General features: G+C 40.5%; 1 protein-coding gene across 1 annotated transcript in view; it reads left to right on the top strand.

Moving 5' to 3' along the window:
* ttc41 (tetratricopeptide repeat domain 41) overlaps nucleotides 1-19465 on the top strand; it is a 106380-nt gene that overhangs the window by 27223 nt on the left and 59692 nt on the right. The window contains exons 5-6 of the mRNA XM_028817489.2: nucleotides 6426-6589; nucleotides 16705-17149. Coding sequence (XP_028673322.1) covers nucleotides 6426-6589; nucleotides 16705-17149 — 609 coding nt within the window. The remainder of the gene's footprint in view (nucleotides 1-6425; nucleotides 6590-16704; nucleotides 17150-19465) is intronic.

Here is a 19465-nt window from a genome sequence, read left to right as displayed (position 1 = left end):
TCTGAGTACGTTTCTGTCTTTATCCTTTATGACCTTAACCTGCTGCACATCTTTCCCAGCTCGGTCACATTGTCTAGCCAATCGGTACAGGTCCTTTTCTCCCTCCTTAGTGTCCAACCTCTTATACAACTCATCATGCACCTTTTCTTTAGCCTTCACCACCTCTCTCTTCACCTTGTGCCTTATCTCCTTGTACTCTTGTCTACTTTCTGCATCTCTCTGACTATCCCACTTCTTCTTTGCCATCATCTTCCTCTGTATACTCTCCTGTATTTTCCCATTTCACCACCAGGTTTCCTTTTCCTCCTTCCTCTGTCCAGATGTCACACCAAGCACCCTTCTTGCTGTCACCCTTACTACGTCTGCTGTAGTTTCCCAACTGTCTGGTAAATCACTACCACCCAGTGCCTGTCTCACCTTCTCCCTAAACTCAACCTTGCTGTCTTCCTTTTTCAACTTCCACCATTTGATCCTTGGCTCTGCCCTCACTCTCTTCCTCTTCTTGATCTTCAACGTCATCCTACAGACCACCATCCTATGCTGCTTAACTACACTTTCCCCTGCCACCACTTTGCAGTCTTCAATCTCCTTCATATTGACTCTTCTGCATAGGATGTAATCCACCTGTGTGCATCTTCCTCCACTCTTGTTCACCCTATGTTCCTCCCTCTTCTTAAAATACGTATTCACCACAGCCACGTCCATCCTTTTGGCAAAATCCACTATCCTCTGACCTTCTTCATTCCTCTCCTTGTCACCATACCTACCCATCACCTCCTCATCTCCACTGATCCCTTCACCAACATGTCCATTGAATTCTGCTCCAATCACCACTTTCTGTCCCTTGGGTACACTGTTCATCACATCATCCAACTCACTCCAAAAATCTTGTTTCTCATCCATTGCACACCCAAATTGCGGTGCATATGCACTAACAACATTCATCATCACACCTTCAATTTCCAGCTTCATAATCATTACTCTGTCTGACACTCTTTTCACATCCAAAACACTCTTGACATACTGTCCCTTCAGAATAATCCCTACTCCATTTCTCCTCCTATCCACACTATGACAGAACAATTTGAATCCACCTCAGATCAACCTGTCCTTACTTCCCTTCTATTTACACGCATAATATATCAACCTTCCTTCTCTCCATCATAACTGGTAACTCTCTCCCCTTACCAGTCATACTGCCAACATTCAAAGTTCTTACCCTCAGTTCCACTCTCTTTACCTTCCTCGTTTTATACCTAATACTTGTATGCAAAATTTGGTTGACCTAAGTGAAAACGTACTCTAGCGTGTTTATATACATACACACACACACACACAGACACACAAACATAATTCCAAAAACGTTGAGATTCATCAAAATCTCAAAATCGAATTTTTGGACAATTACAGTACTTTCCCTATGAAAAAGTAAATCAGACTCAGGGAGATCTAAAACGTTGTGATTCTTCAGAATCTTGAGTTCAAATTTTTTGGAAGATTACAGTACTTTCCCAATACTTCATATACAGTATGACAAAGTAAAAATTGCAGTATTAGACTAGAAAGTAATTGCATTTAATATCAGAAGATTGCTATAGAATGTCATGTCTGTTTGCATGTAGTAACCTGATTTTGATTTCAGCCTGGTCACACTCAACACAACATATGGTCTCCCTGTGTTTGTGTGGTTTGTGTTACTCTGATTTCATCCTATATCTCAATACCAACATGTATTTTATGTTAATTGGTGTCTCTAAACTCCAAAATGTGGAAGTTTCAAGCATGACTAACTATAAATTCTACTTATTGACTTTATACCTTTCAATACAACAGTGTCCTGCGGTGGGTTGGCACCCTGCCTGGGATTGGTTCCTGCCTTGTGCCCTGTGTTGGCTGGGATTGGCTCCAGCAGACCCCCGTGACCCTGTGTTCAGATTCCACGGGTTGGTAAATGGATGGATGGATAGCAAGGTTTTGAAAGTGATCTCTAAAACTGACAGAAAGCCAATACATTACATCAAACTCTGTTATGGTTGATTAGCACCGTACTTATTTATCAGTTTCAGTTTATCATTCAATCCTGGGTTAATTCATCTCTTTTACATGATACTACTGGGATAGGCTCCATCCCCCAGTGCCCCTATAAGTGAATTAAGTGGACTGGATAATGAAAAATTAAGTTCACTGACAACCTCAGAAGAACACACAAAAGATCCATAAAAATACATTTTCTATTCAATTTAAGAATTTTGGTTAGTCTGATAAGAGCTGAATTATCACTTTGTTTAGCTCACGTGGTCAGTGTGATGTGTTACAGTACACATAAAAAGATGTTGATAGCAATGGTCTTACAAAAATTCTAGATGAAAACAAGGACCAACAGATTGTGTGACAGGACCTTTACCATTTGCAAAGCTGTTGTATCCACCTTGTATTTTTAAGCACTGCCTCAGGCAATGGACAAACAACACATAGACATGGGGCTGCACGTATAGCATCTCCTACAGGGTTTGTACTTAATTGCTTGCATATCTAGACTACAACAGTCTTAAAGGTCCAAAAGGCACATACTAAGAAGATTGCAACAGTTTGTTCAGGATAATCTATTATGCATCATAAAGCCTATTGTGACAGGCACGCCTAATGCTATTTTCAAAATGGATATTGCTGACCACTCTTCATTATTGCCAATATGGTATTAGCATCTTTCCCTAGTTAGTCATGACTGTAGTACAGCATGTATGAGAGATTCTGGAGTTGCATTTACAGTCTTATAAACACTCTTTGCAGACCATTGCTTTCTTTTAAGGCAGGGGTTCTCAGTCATGGTCCTAGATGGCCGCAGTGGCTGCAAGTTTTCCTTCCAGCCAGTTTCCTGTTTTGAACTCAGTCCTTGATGATAATGAAACTTGATATTTAAGTATTTGGCTTGTTAGAGCTTTCATTCATCCAAGAGAATTTTTAATTGCACTGTAGAGTTTCCTTCTCTGTGAACATTATCTATGTGATTTGTGGACCAGAACAGATTTAAACTTAATCGTCCTTCCAATTCCCCTCTCATTTATTTTTAAACATTTTTAATACAGATACTTCACAGTGCATGTGTCCATGTTTAAAAGAAAGCATGTTAGCCTGAGTTCTACTAGTGTATTGGTGTGGTTAAGAAAACAGGTAACAATTAAAACTTAAATGCATCTGCTAAAACTAAAATAGTCAATTAAGAGTTCTGAATTGTAACAGGCAAGATAACTAAAATTAAGCCAAAAAATGTAATGCTTTAGTAGTAAATAAATGGGTTCAAATTAAGAAATTGGTTGAAGTGAAAACCTGCAGTCACTGTGGACCTCCAAGACTATAATTGAGCATCTCTGATCTGCAATGTAACTAAAATTTGTCTTTAACGAATGAAAACACTAACAAGGCATTTAGTTAAATAGCAACTTTCATTATCAGCAAAGACTGAGTTCTAATTAGGAAACTGTCTGGAAGGAAAACCTGTAGCCAAGATTGAAGACCCCTGATCTAAGGTTTTAGAGTGCTTATTTGGATATGGTAGTGGGCACAGTTTGTTATTTCTATGATTCCATGACACACACACACACACACACACACACACACACACACACACACACACACATATATATATATATATATATATATATATATATATATATATATATATATATATATATACAGTATATATACTAGGGGGCCTTGCCCCCTGCTTACTTCACTTGCCCACCCCTTCACGGGATGTTAAAGTGTCTCCGAGAAAATCATGTATCGTCTCCTTCCAAGCCTTCTGAGATTTTATATATATATATATATATATATATATATATATATATATATATATATATATATATATATATATATATATATATATATATATATACAGTCATATGAAAAAGTTTGGGAACCCCTCTCAGACTGCATAATAATTGACTCACTTTGCCGTTCCACAAAGCTATTTCAATTGCATATAGGGTTGTCTAGGCCATTGGCCTCTTGCACACATACCCTTTTCCCAGCCCCAGTTCCAAACTTGGATGTTTATATTTCTCATGTAGACAAAACTTGTCAGACACTTCACCTAAGACATGTTTGACAATGGTGACCCTTCATGGATTTTACAGCCAGGAATAAGAAGACACATGAATTGCTGTGGACTCACTCTATAAAGCATGTGAGTTTGAAGATTGTTGTGAACTGGAAGTGGTCAGTCACAAACCTGCAACATCTGGCTTAGAAGCAAACTCCTTACAATGTGAGCTAAGTGGGCTCACACCATGAAGCAGCTTAGTTCAGAGATTTACTTTGTGATGAACTGCTGATGATCAGTGGGAAACTTGCAACAGCTGGCTCAGAAGCAATCCATTGCAGCATGAGCACGTAGTAGAACTCCTTTAGTTAGCTGGGCAGAAACCATTTGTGAACATTGTCAGTGGAGTTATTCCTGGTCACGGCAACTGATCTCTCTGTCTTATCAGCCCCCACCTTTTTTGTGATGTACCACCGCCAAACCCTATCCATCCACAGTGCAAATCCCATCCTCATTACCAAGTGAATTGCCATGGACTTACACCACGATGCATCTCATTTGAAGATTTGCACTATGGTGAACTGCCAGTGGTCAGTCGCAAATGTGCAACAACTGGCTCAGAAGCAGTCTCTTTGCAGCGTGCGTTAATAGGAGTCTTCACAATTTAAAACGTTAAAGAGTCATACAGTAGTTATTATATGACCCCCTTCTTTTGACACCCACTGTACGCCCAACCTACCTGGAAAGGGGTCTCTCTTTGAACTGCCTTTCGCAAGGTTTCTTCCATTTTTTCCCTACAAGGTTTTTTTTTGGGAGTTTTTCCTTGTCTTCTTAAAGAGTCAAGGCTGTGGGGCTATCAAGAGGCAGGGCCTGTTAAAGCCCATTGCGGTACTTCTTGTGTGATTTTGGGCTATACAAAAATAAATTGTATTGTATTGTATTGTATTATTTCTAACAGTGTGTCAAGGTCATACTCATTTACATACACATATGAGAGTTGTTCAAGAGACCACAATATAAAAACACTAAATATTTTTTTAAGACTAAGCAAATATTTTTTTCATCACAAAATGAAACTATCGCTTTCAAGTGTGGTGCTTAATAAGAAAAATTAGACTTCTATAATGGTAGGTCAAATGGAAAATGTCAATGCATAGTTACCAGAGTAGGGAGTACTGCTCATTCTAAATATTAAGCCTGGAGCATTCTATTACATGAAGTTCTGATCTTTGCAGTAATCAATGTTGAAGTGTCCTTACATCTTTTCCATCCCATTTTACCACATTTTAGGGCCAAATGACCAGAAAGGTCAGTCTTTTTTTTTCTTTCCTTTGCCTTTCTTGAGTTATGCTGGCTGCCTGAGATGTCAAGAGCTTCTCCTTGGTGGCTTTTCAGCTTATCCAGGAGGGCATAGTAAACACTTATTTATATTTACATGGTTATACATTTATATATAAGTGGTTTCAGGACACTAGATCTTATTGTGGCAACACTGGGTGCAAGGCAGTAACCATTTCTGAATTTTATGTCAGATGATTGCAGAGCAATCTCCTTAAAACACGACCAGGGCACGTTTAGAGTTACCAGTTAACCTTGTGTGCACATCTTTGGAATGTAGGAATAAGCTGACGTACCCACGGATAGCCAATATTTACAACAGAGAGAATGTGAAAGATGATTTGATTGAGAGAATATTGATGTTGGGTATCAGACCAGGTCTTGAAAATCCTGTAAGGAAACTGTGTTTGCTAGGGAATGCTTAAATCATTTTATCCATTTGTTGATTCTCTTGCAAACTTGCTTACTTTAAATTTAGGCATATGAGGAGTTGAAGTATATCTTGACAGCGCTGGACACAAAGCAGGGACTAAATCTGGATGGACACCAATCCATTATTGGATACACTTGCTCATCTGGGATCAATTTTGAGAGGCCAATGAATCAAACATGCCCCTTACAGGGATGAAGCAAAAACAAGTTATATCTAGAAGAAAATCCATATGGGAAACAGGGAGACTATGCAAATTGTACACATTTAATGGGCTGAAGTTATAACCCACGAGTGAGGAGTGATGAGATAACATCATTAGGTAGCCTGGTTGTGTTTTAAATAACATAAAACCAGTGCCTGTTTATGATTTGGCAGGTAGTGGTTAAGGCTTTGGACTTCAAACCCTAAGTTGTGGGTTCATATCCTGGTACTGACACTGTGTGACCATGAGCAAGTCATGTCACCTGCTTGTGCTCCAATTGGAAAAACACGAGAAATGTAACCAATTGTATCACTGAAATGTTGTTAGTCAACTTGGATAAAGGCATTAGACAAATAAGTGAACAATTTTGCTATCTTACGGTCTGACAATTTCAACTTTGTAACTGACAGGTATAGAGGAGGCAGATGCACTGTACAGTGAAAATCAATTGGATCTATGGACATTTCCACAGGTTGTGCAAGCATTTGTTAGTGCAGCTGGACTGAGACCATGTCTCTTAGTGCTTGATGGGATTAATGAACTAGGAGCCACTTTCGGACTGTCGGAAAAACAGGTAATTACAAAATATATTGAGAAAAAATTGCATAATACCTTAATTTGTTCAAAGATTTAAATAAATGCTTATTTGAATATTGAACCTTTTATGAGTCTACTCATTTGATTGCATGACTGTAGTGTATAAAGTACATGGTATATTTTAAGAGATTTATTTTTAGCTTTTAGTAAACAACCACCTAACTAAATTGTTTTATTGCTTGCTTGCTAGTATTCTTTGGTTGTGTCAATTGAAAATATACTAAAATGGCTTTAAACATTTGGTCATGGCTGCACACATCATGTATACCGCAATGTATTTATTGTTCACCAGCTTTTTCGTCCTTTTAACATTGTGAATTTATATATCTAGTCCTAATAGAACTTAGATAATATCTGTTTGTTTTGTTTTCATTCATTTTTCCTCATTTACATGTACAGTATCTAGTCAAAACAGAACTTAAAGATAATATTCTGTTTTTTTCCATTTTTGTAATTCATCCCTTTTTGGCAAGTGGTAATAGTGACTCCTGAAGATTAGCAACATTTTTATGTGATTTTTAGCCCCTCATATTGCTTCATTTCCATTCAGTTGATTTTTATTATCCTGCACAGTGCTGCTGTTTTTCAAAATAATAAAAAGCTATTATTTATATATTTCATAGGCGGAGTTGTGGCTCTGAGGCTAGGGATCTGTGCCGCCGATCAAAAGGTTACTGGTTCGAATCTTGTAAATGCCAGAAGTGACATTACTTCATTGGGCCCTTGAGCAAGGCTCTTAACCTGCAATTGCTTTGTCCTGAGTATGACGTTAATCTGCAGCCATCCCTGCAAGCAAGTCCTCCAGCTTGCAGGGAAAACTTGGGGTTTGCTGGCAGGATTGGCACTCCAGCTACCGTAAAAAAACTCACACTGTTCTAGTGTGGTGCTGAGGTATCACCTGCTGCACTCGGGACCCAATCTAGGTGGTTTGTTGTGTGGTGGGTACATTCTCCCAAACTCACTACATATTTAAATTTTATTTGTCATTTGTTTGTGATATTTGTTGTTTGGCTTTGTATAATGATAGCTTGCTGCAAACCTGTTTTGGTTTGTCTTGGTTGTTAGATCAGGTCTTCACTATGTGTACTTACAAGCTGTTTAAACTTTAAAAAAAACCTATAATGTTCAGTATTTGAATTTTTGTAGATGATCTTTTAGATTTAAATTCATGAACTTGTTCTGTTACATATGTCATGCAATGCTTTCCACTTCCCCTAGCCTTCCACAATTCATGGTACTCTGGCAATGGCCTTTATGTGCTGCACAACAAGTGATTTTCTCAAATGAGGCATTCCATTCCATTCCATTTGCCATCTTAAGAAAGGACTTATCTATGTAAGCAACAATATGTTGAACCTGTAGGAACGCCTGCCTCCTTACTCACTCACTCACGTCCGTCCGAAGCCGAATGCGCAGTCACCTTCTGTGCACATCCGAAGCCGAATGCGCAGTCGCCTTCTGCGCAGCTGCCTGAAAAACCTTACGAGGCCGGCATCCAACCCCAACATTGCAACAGGCGGCGGATTTACGGCCGCAAAAATTCAAAGAGAAAGGCGACTTCGATTAAAGCTCTAGAGGCCTGACTATAGCTCCAGGCCTAATTACGCATTCTGATTCAATTACGCATTCATTCAATACACCTATATCAGGTTTGTGGTGCTTATACTTATTACTATTCCATATTGTACTGGAACATTCATCATTCAGTATTATACTATACGCCTGGAAAATCATCATCTAACAGTACAAGCCTGTACAGTAATGAGTAAAGCGGACTACAATCATTACAAAATAACTTCTTCATTACTTATCATTTGTTCTTCATACACTGCTGACACAAACTCGTGCCCATTTCATCTTACTTTGTCGAAACGGGCTCTTTGTCTAGTTACAAATAATTGAACTGCATTACATCCACTCCTGTAACTCTTTGGAAAAGTCCTGGTTATTGCTCTGCCAGAGGAGATTCAAATTTTCATCAAACAGGTTTTTCAAGATTGTTATTTTTACAGCATCTTCTGAAAATATGTCAAATTATCTGAAATTTAGAATAGCATCACTCCTGCATAGAGAGAAAACATTTTAACTGAGATTTACTTATTAATTCTCTGACCTTGTCAGTTTCTTTAAAACAAGAAGAGAGTGGCTTATTAGTAATGGTGAAAAGGAGAGATAACAAGCACACCCTTGTCTTGTATCTCAACATAGATAGATAGATAGATAGATAGATAGATAGATAGATAGATAGATAGATAGATAGATAGATAGATAGATGGATAGATAGATAGATAGAATGATAGATAGATAGATAAATATTATTTCATTTTTATCATTTTTCATACATTTTAAGAGTGCCATTTTGTGGTTAGAATTCTGTATTTATTACATATTTTTTTCATTTTTTGTAAATTTAGTGTTTTTGTTTCTCCTTTCCCTTGTTTGTTCTTTGCTTATGTTTTTCAAATTGTTTGAAGTTGTCTGCCCCAGTCCCTTTATCCTCAATCTCTCAGTTAGGGCCTTGAGGTGTAACCTGAATTTACATTCCATCTGATCACCTCAGTCTTTTGGTTAAGCATTAACTTGTCACCCTCACTTTTGTGCTTTTATGCTTCCTTCCTCTTCTTATTATTCTTTTTAGTTTTGATGGTCCTTAGACAATTATTGATTGTTATTTTGGCTTTTGACTTTCTCTACACTCTGCTTGAGATGGCAGCAGACTGCAAATTTCGCTAGTGTTAGAATTTTTTACTCTGTTGTAGGACCTTTGTTATTTTTTCAAGTCATTTTTGGCATTTGACCATCATTCTGTCTCTTCTTTTGATTATTCCTGTGATACCTCGTTACATTTCCCTGTTTGCAGTTAGTTATGCAGCTTTTTTGAACGTTTCCATGTTCTGTGCAAACAGTTTAAAGAAATAGTGTCTGCCTCTAATTAACCCTATTCCTTTTGAAATGATTGAAGACAGTGCTGTTTTGAAATGGTTACTGAGATCCTTTGTGTTAATGTTCAACAAGGAAGTCTGTCATTTTTTTCTTTTTTTGGCCTTTTGACTAAAAACAGCTATAGAATTGTATCATAATGCTTTTGACAGTAACTCACGTTTTACCACTGCTTGAAATATTAATAAAATTATCTGTTTTCTCTGAATTGTTAATGTTCGCAAGTTTTAACTGCATCTTTAGCTGCTCCTTTTAAGGTTGTTCTCCAAATTCTTGGTGTAAACTTTGCTAATCATAAGGCTGAATTTGTTTTAAAACATGCTTTTATTAGTTATTATTGTTAGGATTGCAGTGTCTCACCTGTCTTTTCATTTTTATTGTGTTTATTATTTTCCCCACTCACTTGCTTTTGCCTAGTTTTCATTTTGTAATTTTTAATTATCCTTTGATGTCCTGATTGTTTATTATTGTTTCTGATTGAATTAATAGTCTTAGGTACATTGGCCATTAGGTATTGTATTATCATGATATTACCCTTTACCTGTTTCCTTCAGGGATAAGTGTACTCAGAAGTTTCGTTACCAGGTTGGTCTACCGTCACACCTTAAGACACACACATACATCACATACACACAGACCCTAACCACAAAAGTACCGTATGAAAGACATATACACATGCATGTTATTCCCTAGCACTTTAACCCACACAAGTACCGTATGAGTAACGCATACACAGTCTACTTTCCCTAGTACTCCAAGAGACTTGCTTATCATAGGCACGAACAACATGTGATGTCTTAGATATATCTCAGACCTAAATATTACCTTTGGTCTCCAAGAATATATTCAAACATACAAAGGCTCAACATCCCTGGCTATAGGCCATTTATCAACCAATGAATGTCTTAGCACTTTGGGATTGCTAAAATATAAAGTGCAATATAAATAAAATTTATTATTATTATTATTATTATTACTTTACCTTGAATCTTGGATCATATGACACTTCCTTACTGCTCCAGGTGCTCAAAAAAACTTTACCTTATTAATTCAATCACTCTAGATATGAAGACAAAGTATAGAAGTTAAAAGCTATGGTATTTATTACAGAACAATAATACCAGTAGAGAAAAGCATGAAAGAAAATATGGATAGCAAAGTCTGGATATATATAGTCTTTAGAAAAAAGCTTACGGAAAGTTAAAGATGTCAAAAAAGAATGTCCCAGGACGGCGTTGCAATCAATATTCATGAAATGCTTTAGCTGACAATCAGATGAAAAAAGCTGCTGGTTGTCCTTTCCTGACATTGCTCTGTCTTCTCTTCTTGACGTCGCTCTTGCCCTCTTCTGATGTTGCTCTCTTCTTGTTATTTATGTTCATCATATTTATTTTAAATTTCCACAAGAGTTTAGCAGTACGTGATTGTTAACTGTCCTTGTAAGAGTAAGTTCATTTTTGTTTGTGTGACCAAAAAATAAAATATAAAATCCACACACTACAGGTAAGCAGTACCTGAGGGTTTTTTAACACACCTTCAGCCACAGCTACTTTTCTGTGGCATTAATTTTTGTATCTGTCTTCTTTGTCCCCTTTATGATCTTCTGACCATTGTGGTTTTGGATTATGTTTTATTTTTAAATCTGGCTTTGTTTTTGGATTTACAATTTTGGTTTTGTGAACATTGTTGTTTAGTAGTTCATTAATTGCACTTTTTCTCAATATGAAATGAACATTTTTATTTTTGTTTGGTTTAATCATTTTCCATCCATCCATCCATCCATTGTCTCCCGCTTATCCGTGATTGGGTCGCGGGGGCAGCAGCTTGAGCAGAGATGCCCAGACTTCCCTCTCCCCGGCCACTTCTTCTAGCTCTTCCGGGAGAATCCCAAGGCGTTCCCAGGCCAGTCGAGAGACATAGTCCCTCCAGCGTGTCCTGGGTCTTCCTCGGGGCCTCCTCCCGGTTAGACGTGCCCGGAACACCTCACCAGGGAGGCGTCCAGGAGGCATCCTGATCAGATGCCCGAGCCACCTCATCTGACTCCTCTCGATGCGGAGGAGCAGCGGCTCTACTCTGAGCCCCTCCCGGATGACTGAGCTTCTCATCCGCCTGTCGATCTCACACTCCATTCTTCCCTCACTCGTGAACAAGACCCCGAGATACTTGAACTCCTCCACTTGGGGCAGGATCCCGCTACCAACCCTGAGAGGGCTCTCCACCCTTTTCCGGCTGAGGACCATGGTCTCGGATTTGGAGGTGCTGATTCTCATCCCAGCCGCTTCACACTCGGCTGCGAACCGATCCAGAGAGAGCTGAAGATCATGGCCTGATGAAGCAAACAGGACAACATCATCTGCAAAAAGCAGTGACCCAATCCTGAGCCCACCAAACCGGACCCCCTCAACGCCCTGGCTGCGCCTAGAAATTCTGTCCATAAAAGTTATGAACAGAATCGGTGACAAAGGGCAGCCCTGGCGGAGTCCAACTCTCACTGGAAACGGGTTCGACTTACTGCCGGCAATGCGGACCAAGCTCTGGCACCGATCGTACAGGGACCGAACAGCCCTTATCAGGGGGGCCGGTACCCCATACTCTCGGAGTACCCCCCACAGGATTCCCCGAGGGACACGGTCGAATGCCTTTTCCAAGTCCACAAAACACATGTAGACTGGTTGGGCAAACTCCCATGCACCCTCCAGGACTCTGCTAAGGGTATAGAGCTGGTCCACTGTTCCGCGACCAGGACGAAAACCACACTGTTCCTCCTGAATTCGAGGCTCGACTATCCGACGGACCCTCCTCTCCAGGACCCCTGAATAGACTTTTCCAGGGAGGGTGAGGAGTGTGATCCCTCTGTAGTTGGAACACACCCTCCGGTCCCCCTTCTTAAAGAGGGGGACCACCACCCCGGTCTGCCAATCCAGAGGCACTGTCCCTGATGTCCATGCGATGTTGCAGAGGCGTGTCAACCAAGACAGTCCTACAACATCCAGAGCCTTGAGGAACTCCGGGCGTATCTCATCCACCCCCGGGGCCCTGCCACCAAGGAGTTTTTTGACCACCTCGGTGACCTCAGTCCCAGAGATGGGGGAGCCCACCTCTGAGTCCCCAGGCTCTGCTTCCTCATTGGAAGGCATGTTAATGGGATTGAGGAGGTCTTCGAAGTACTCCCCCCCACCGACCCACAACGTCCCGAGTCGAGGTCAGCAGCGCACCATCTCCACCATATACAGTGTTGACACTGCACTGCTTCCCCTTCCTGAGACGCCGGATGGTGGACCAGAATCTCCTCGAAGCCGTCCGAAAGTCGTTCTCCATGGCCTCCCCAAACTCCTCCCACGCCCGAGTTTTTGCCTCAGCAACCACCAAAGCCGCATTCCGCTTGGCCTGCCGGTACCTATCAGCTGCCTCCAGGGTCCCACAGGACAAAAGGGTCCTGTAGGAATCCTTCGTCAGCTTGACAGCATCCTTCACTGCCGGTGTCCACCAACGGGTTCAGGGATTGCCGCCACGACAGGCACCGACCACCTTACAGCCACAGCTCCGGTCAGCTGCCTCAACAATAGAGGCACGGAACATGGCCCATTCGGACTCAATGTCCCCCACCTCCCTCGGGATGTGGTCGAAGTTCTGCCGGAGGTGGGAGTTGAAGCTACTTCTGACAGGGGGCTCTGCCAGACGTTCCCAGCAGACCCTCACAACACGTTTGGGCCTACCACGCCTGACCGGCATCCTCCCCCACCATCGAAGCCAACTTACCACCAGGTGGTGATCAGTTGACAGCTCCGCCCCTCTCTTCACCCGAGTGTCCAAGACATGTGGCCGCAAGTCCGACGACACGACCGCAAAGTCGATGTTCGAACTGAGGCCTAGGGTGTCCTGGTGCCAAGTGCACATATGAACACCCCTATGCTTGAACATGGTGTTCGTTATGGACAATCCGTGACGAGCACAGAAGTCCAATAACAAAACACCGCTCGGGTTCAGATCGGGGGGGCCATTCCTCCCAATCACGCCCTTCCAGGTCTCACTGTCATTGCCCACGTGAGCATTGAAGTCTCCCAGCAGAACGAGGGAGTCCCCAGAAGGTATGCCCTCTAGCACCCCCTCCAGGGACTCCAAAAAGGGTGGGTACTCCAAACTGCTGTTCGGTGCATACGCACAAACAACAGTTAGGACCCGTCCCCCCACCCGAAGGCGAAGGGAGGCTACCCTCTCGTCCACTGGGGTAAACCCCAATGTACAGGCTCCAAGTCGGGGGGCAATAAGTATACACACACCCGCTCGGCGCCTCTCACCGGGGGCAACTCCAGAGTGGTACAGAGTCCAGCCCCTCTCAAGGAGATTGGTTCCAGAGTCCAAGCTGTGCGTCGAGGTGAGTCCGACTATATCTAGCCGGAACCTCTCAACTTCGCGCACTAGCTCAGGCTCCTTCCCCTTCAGAGAGGTGACATTCCACGTCCCAAGAGCCAGCTTCTGTAGCCGAGGATCGGACCGCCAAGGTCCCCGCCTTCGGCCACCCCCCAACTCACACTGCACCCGACCTCCTTGGCCCCTCCCATAGGTGGTGAGCCCATGGGAATGGGGACCCACGTTGCCTCTTCGGGCTGTGCCCGGCCGAGCCCCATGGGTGCAGGCCCGGCCACCAGGCGCTCGCCATCGAGCCCCACCTCCAGGCCTGGCTCCAGAGTGGGGCCCCGGTGACCCGCGTCCGGGCAAGGGAAAACGCCGTCCAAAATTGTTTTCCATCATAGGAGGTTTGTTTAACCGCTCTTTGTCTCATCCCTCACCTAGGACCAGTTTGCCTTGGGTGGCCCTACCAGGGGCATAAAGCCCCGGACAACAGAGCTCCTAGGATCATTGGGACACGCAAACCCCTCCACCACGATAAGGTGGCGGTTAAAGGAGGAGCGGTTTAATCATTTTGTTTGATTTAATAAAACTATATAGTTTTGTTTGATAGTGATGTTTGATAGTTTTGGTCTTCCTTATTTAATTTGCCAGTGCTTGTACTGTGAAAATTATTAAATAATTATCTTTGTATGTTAATTTCTTTAATTATGTTGAAGCATTTTCTACACCTGCTGTATCCAGTATAGAGAAATGGGGATGTGGGGTCCATCCCGGTAGCAACAGATATAAGACATTAACAAGTACTGGATGTGATGAAAGACACTCAAATGGAATACTGTACTGAGATCACATCAGGCTAATTGAAATTTGTCAGTCAATCTAACAGCAAGTATTTGAATACCACCCCTTTTTTCAATTCAGCTTTATCTGTATAGTGATCTTCACTAAATATAATCTTAAGGCATTTGTAGACGTTTACTGCTTTAATGCTGTATACCAAAATCCTTTACATCTGCAAATACACATTAAAATATACTGTTTCAATTTGATTAACATAAAAAGCATGACCACATAAGTACACTAATATTATAATTTTGTATTTCTAGTTGAGAACAGAAGAAAAGAAATCAAAAACTCCAACCCAAATCATATCTTGTCTGCAGTTTAACTTACAATCCGCCTCAGTCCGTAACTTCATATTTTTTGACCCTTGGCCTTGTCTCAGTTAATAATTTGGCAATCCCATGACTGGAAGTGTCTATATAAAGCAGATTTGTATTTTAAGTTATATTATATTATATTATATTATATTAGATTAGATTAGATTAGATTATATAAATTAATGCTGTATTATTATAAAATATAATTTTGTAGAGCTTTTTTGTCTTATTCTGTTTTTGCTTTTGGATTTTTGATAGGTTAACTTGTCTACTTTATGTAGTATTACATTGTTTACCAGGCATGAAAATTATTGTACCTTGTTGTCAGTATATCTACATACTTTTGAATTTGTTGTTCTAGTTTCTGATTATGAATCCTTATTCAGCTGCCTAAATCAAATTTTAGTATCTCACATTAATATGTTTTATATGTAGTCCAGGGGTTCTCAAGGTTGGTCCTGGGGGCCCACTGTGGCTTCAGGTTTTTGCTTCAACCAGATTCATAATTAGAGACAACTAATAACACTGATCTCAATTAATTAGCTGGTATTTTTTCTCTTATCTTATTCTATATTAAGAAAGCACAGCAGCATGATTTTTATATTTAAAAGACATTTAGAAATATTTCTGCTTTTGCTATAGATTTAAATTCTTAATTCCCTTTTGTTGTTTTCATTATATTTTGTCCTTTCTCTGTGCAGTTTGCTCCCTTCATTGTATCTTGATAATGACAATTAAAAACGAGCAGAGCAGACACCCAGGCAAACAACACTGAATCGTGAAAGGCTGCAACTACTTTAGCATTAGACTCACTAGTTAGAAAACAATGGATTAATTAAACAATTAGAACACAAAAAACAAATGAACATCAAGATGAAAATATTGTTAAAAAGAAAAAAAATACATCATTCCCATATAACTGCTTAGTACATTTTAATTTTTTTTCATTTTAGCAAACTTAGTTTTCTAATTTCTATATTGTTCCCAAAACACAGAATATGGGAAATAACCATTCACTTAATTAGCCCAGGATTCCAATTAAAAACAGAAGCTGGTTGGAACAAAAACCTGCAGCCACAGTGGGCCCCCAGGGCCGACCTTGAGAACCCCTGAATTGTAGTCAGTGTTATTTCTTCCAATGGTAAATTTCTAAAACTTTGCAGTTGTGTGGGAGTCAGTTTTTGAATAATGCAACTAATCTATGGCATATCTTGGAGAAGCTGGCGGTCAGCTGGAATGTAATAGTTGGAGTCTCCTGAGAAATAACAACCTGGAGTTCAAGTACTGGGAATGGCAACTCAACCTACTGTGCTACTATACTTTGACTTTGGGGAAAAATGGTCAGCTAAACAAAAAATGGAAACGAAATAAAGTTTTGTGTGCATGTGCAATGGATTGGCACTAGAGAGTTGTCACTTTTTATCTGGTGCTACTGGGATGGTTGTGCCTGTTCCCTGCACATCCAAACTGGATAAGTGAGTTACAAAATGATTGGTGTAAGAGTTACAATCCGATGGCTTTAGAAATCTGCATCACTCAGCCTGCTTCACTTAACAAAAGAAGTACAATAAACATTGGATATATGGATAGTTTTAAACATTGTCTTATTTTGTAATCTCTTTTATTTTCCCAATTACAGGTGAAAGAGTTTCAGTGGATGCCAGTATTGCCACCAAACTGCAAGTTTGTATTGTCCACAACATTTTCTGATCTATCCTACAAAAGCATTATCCACCGGCAAGATGTTCAAGTACTCCACTGTACTTGTCCATCAGACACAGTTAGAGGTAGAATCCTCCAGAAACACCAGGCACTTCCAGAAAAAGAAATTCCAAGTTCTCTGCTGTGGAATATTATGCATAAAAAATTAAGCAAACTCCCAACTGTCTTGGCTGTTCTGGGCTATGAACTGCGTACCTGTGGGGTCTTTAGAGATGAAGAAGTATGCATGGAAGAGTATTTAGAAGTTCATTCTCTTCATGAACTATGGGGCTTAGTTTTAAAGCGCTGGGTACAAGATTACAGTTGGACGGCTGAGAAAAAAAGAAGTAAGAAGAAGAGAGAATCTAGTTCACATTCTGAAGGTAAGCTGCAACCTCAGAATGAATTTAGTGGTAAGACTCTGCACTGACCGACAAAGCCAGAAATGTGTCTGTTTTTATTTTACCGATTTACCATGTTTGAGTTTTCTCCTTGTGTTGTTGTTTAATTCTGGGGCTGCTCATACAGATGCACATGCATGTTGAACACACAACATTAAAATTATTTGTTGCAAAGGAAATGCTAGAATAATGTAGAAATAAGAAGCCAAAAACACAAAACTGCCAACATGATATGTGGTTAAGGTCAAAGTGACTGGCTTTGCACTTAAAGAAGAACTCCACAGCCAATATGCTGTATGTTGTAATATCAGATGTTATTTACTCCACATAAAATATTACTTGTATTATTATTTTGCCAAATTTAGCTTTATTTTACAGTTGTATTGAATTATTTCATAGTTATTTCATTTTTTTACAAGTACATCTAGGAACTGGGAAAGAGGTGTTGCTCTGAATATAAAACCACTGCCTCAGCCAAAAGATAAGGGGTGGGGAACCTACAATATATTTTTTAATGTAAGATGTTATTCTTGTCTGCTTCCACAAGGACAGGCAGATGATTCAATTGGTTTTACTAAATTACCACTAGTGTGTCTGCGCATAATAATAGGCCTGGGTGCCACCTGCAATCAACTAGCATCTTGTCAAGTTTTGATTTCTACCTTGAAGCAACTGGGCTAAACTCCTCTTTCCTCATAACCCAAAACTGAATTTTAGCAGTTTAGATATTGGCTATATTAATGGTATACTGTAGTGTGATTATATTGTAGTGAAGAAGGAAGCACTGCCTAAATGGCAGAGTATTGTTATGGCTTTGCTTCATACAGTGTATGTTATTGCCAAAAGTTCCAAGGCCCATTTGCTGCTAATCAGGTAGTGCATGAATTCAGTTATTATTTAATATAGGTGGGTCAAAGATGAGAATTCCCTCAGTGTAACAACAAATGGGGGTTTCATATATTGGTGGGATTTTATGATAGGGTTTATAAAGAATGATATATCATGAACTACTTTATTTATTTTAGTATGTGCATGTTGTAAATTTATTTTCTGGCATTTCCTTTCCATTAACTGAAAAATACCCATAATAAATATAGAACCCATAATAAATATAAACATTTAAATGTTATATATGTGCTGTTGAATTAGTGAATTCCAAGATAATTCATGATATTTCCATTTAGACAAGTTCTTTAAAGTTGCTTGTCAGTTGCTTTTAGACTATGGTCTGAAACAAACATTTGGTATTGTGTCAGCATTACATTAATCCTTTATTTTAGAGGAGACTTTGTATTGGGTTTTCAAGGTTTCTTACATGATTAATCACACATTGTCATTGTTTATTCCTGTGCACAAATACAGAATTAGAAAATTACTTGGTCTGTTATTACTAGGTAAGGTCAGGTCATTTTGGGAAGCATGCACTGGTACAGTGCGTTGCCATACCAACCAAATGATGGAACAGCTTGTGATCGCAGTTGCCAGCCCCCAGGCCAACACACAGTCCAGTCCCACCCTCCAGATATGACCATCTATCTGCTGCAGCCAGGTCCCCTTGGCCTGGTTCAGCCGCTCAGGTCCTCAACAATGTGGATCCTGCAAGCCAGATCACCATCTGGGAATAGCACTACTACATGGCTGTAGTGCAGGTAATGTGCCTTATTTGGGACTCTGTTAGCAACCACTTTTTCAATACAAAGTCAAACCAGCAGTACCCAACGATTCTCCAAACAGAAGCAATATCAAAGGGGTCAAGTCTTCACTATGGTCACTGGATATCAACTATGTCTCACAACTTTTAGCAAAACAAGAAGCACCAGGATTCTAAAGACTTGGGCCTTCGTCCTTTTGCATAGATATCGGGAGCACACCCCTTTCCAGCAACCTCAAGACCCCCCATGCTCTTCCAGTCCCTCTATTGACTTCATAGGAAGAGTCACCAGAGAGATGAATGTCACTGCCGAGTTAAGTAAACCTCTCAACAAGGTCGACATTCTCTCCACAGACAGAAACACTGCTGAAGGCTGTGCCCATGAGGTAATGAAAGGCCTGGATCTTGTTTTTTATCCAGGATACTCGCAAGTCCGCACACTGTGCTCAGGACCACCAATCAGAACCTCCATTGCCTCTGCGATGATCACAGCATCATTGGCCAAGTCAAGATCATTGAATCTTTCTTCACTAACAGATGCCCCATAGCCAATGGACCTCTCTACCCTGCCCAACACTCAGCATTGAACAGAGCACAAGCATTGAACAGAGTAGGAGCAAGAACACACCCTTGACGAACCCCAGAAT

Source organism: Erpetoichthys calabaricus, chromosome 1 (assembly GCF_900747795.2).
Source record: "Erpetoichthys calabaricus chromosome 1, fErpCal1.3, whole genome shotgun sequence".
In the NCBI taxonomy this organism is placed as follows: Eukaryota; Metazoa; Chordata; class Cladistia; order Polypteriformes; family Polypteridae; genus Erpetoichthys; species Erpetoichthys calabaricus.
Note: the sequence above shows the minus strand (reverse complement) of the source record. Positions and strands in the feature narration are given on the sequence as shown.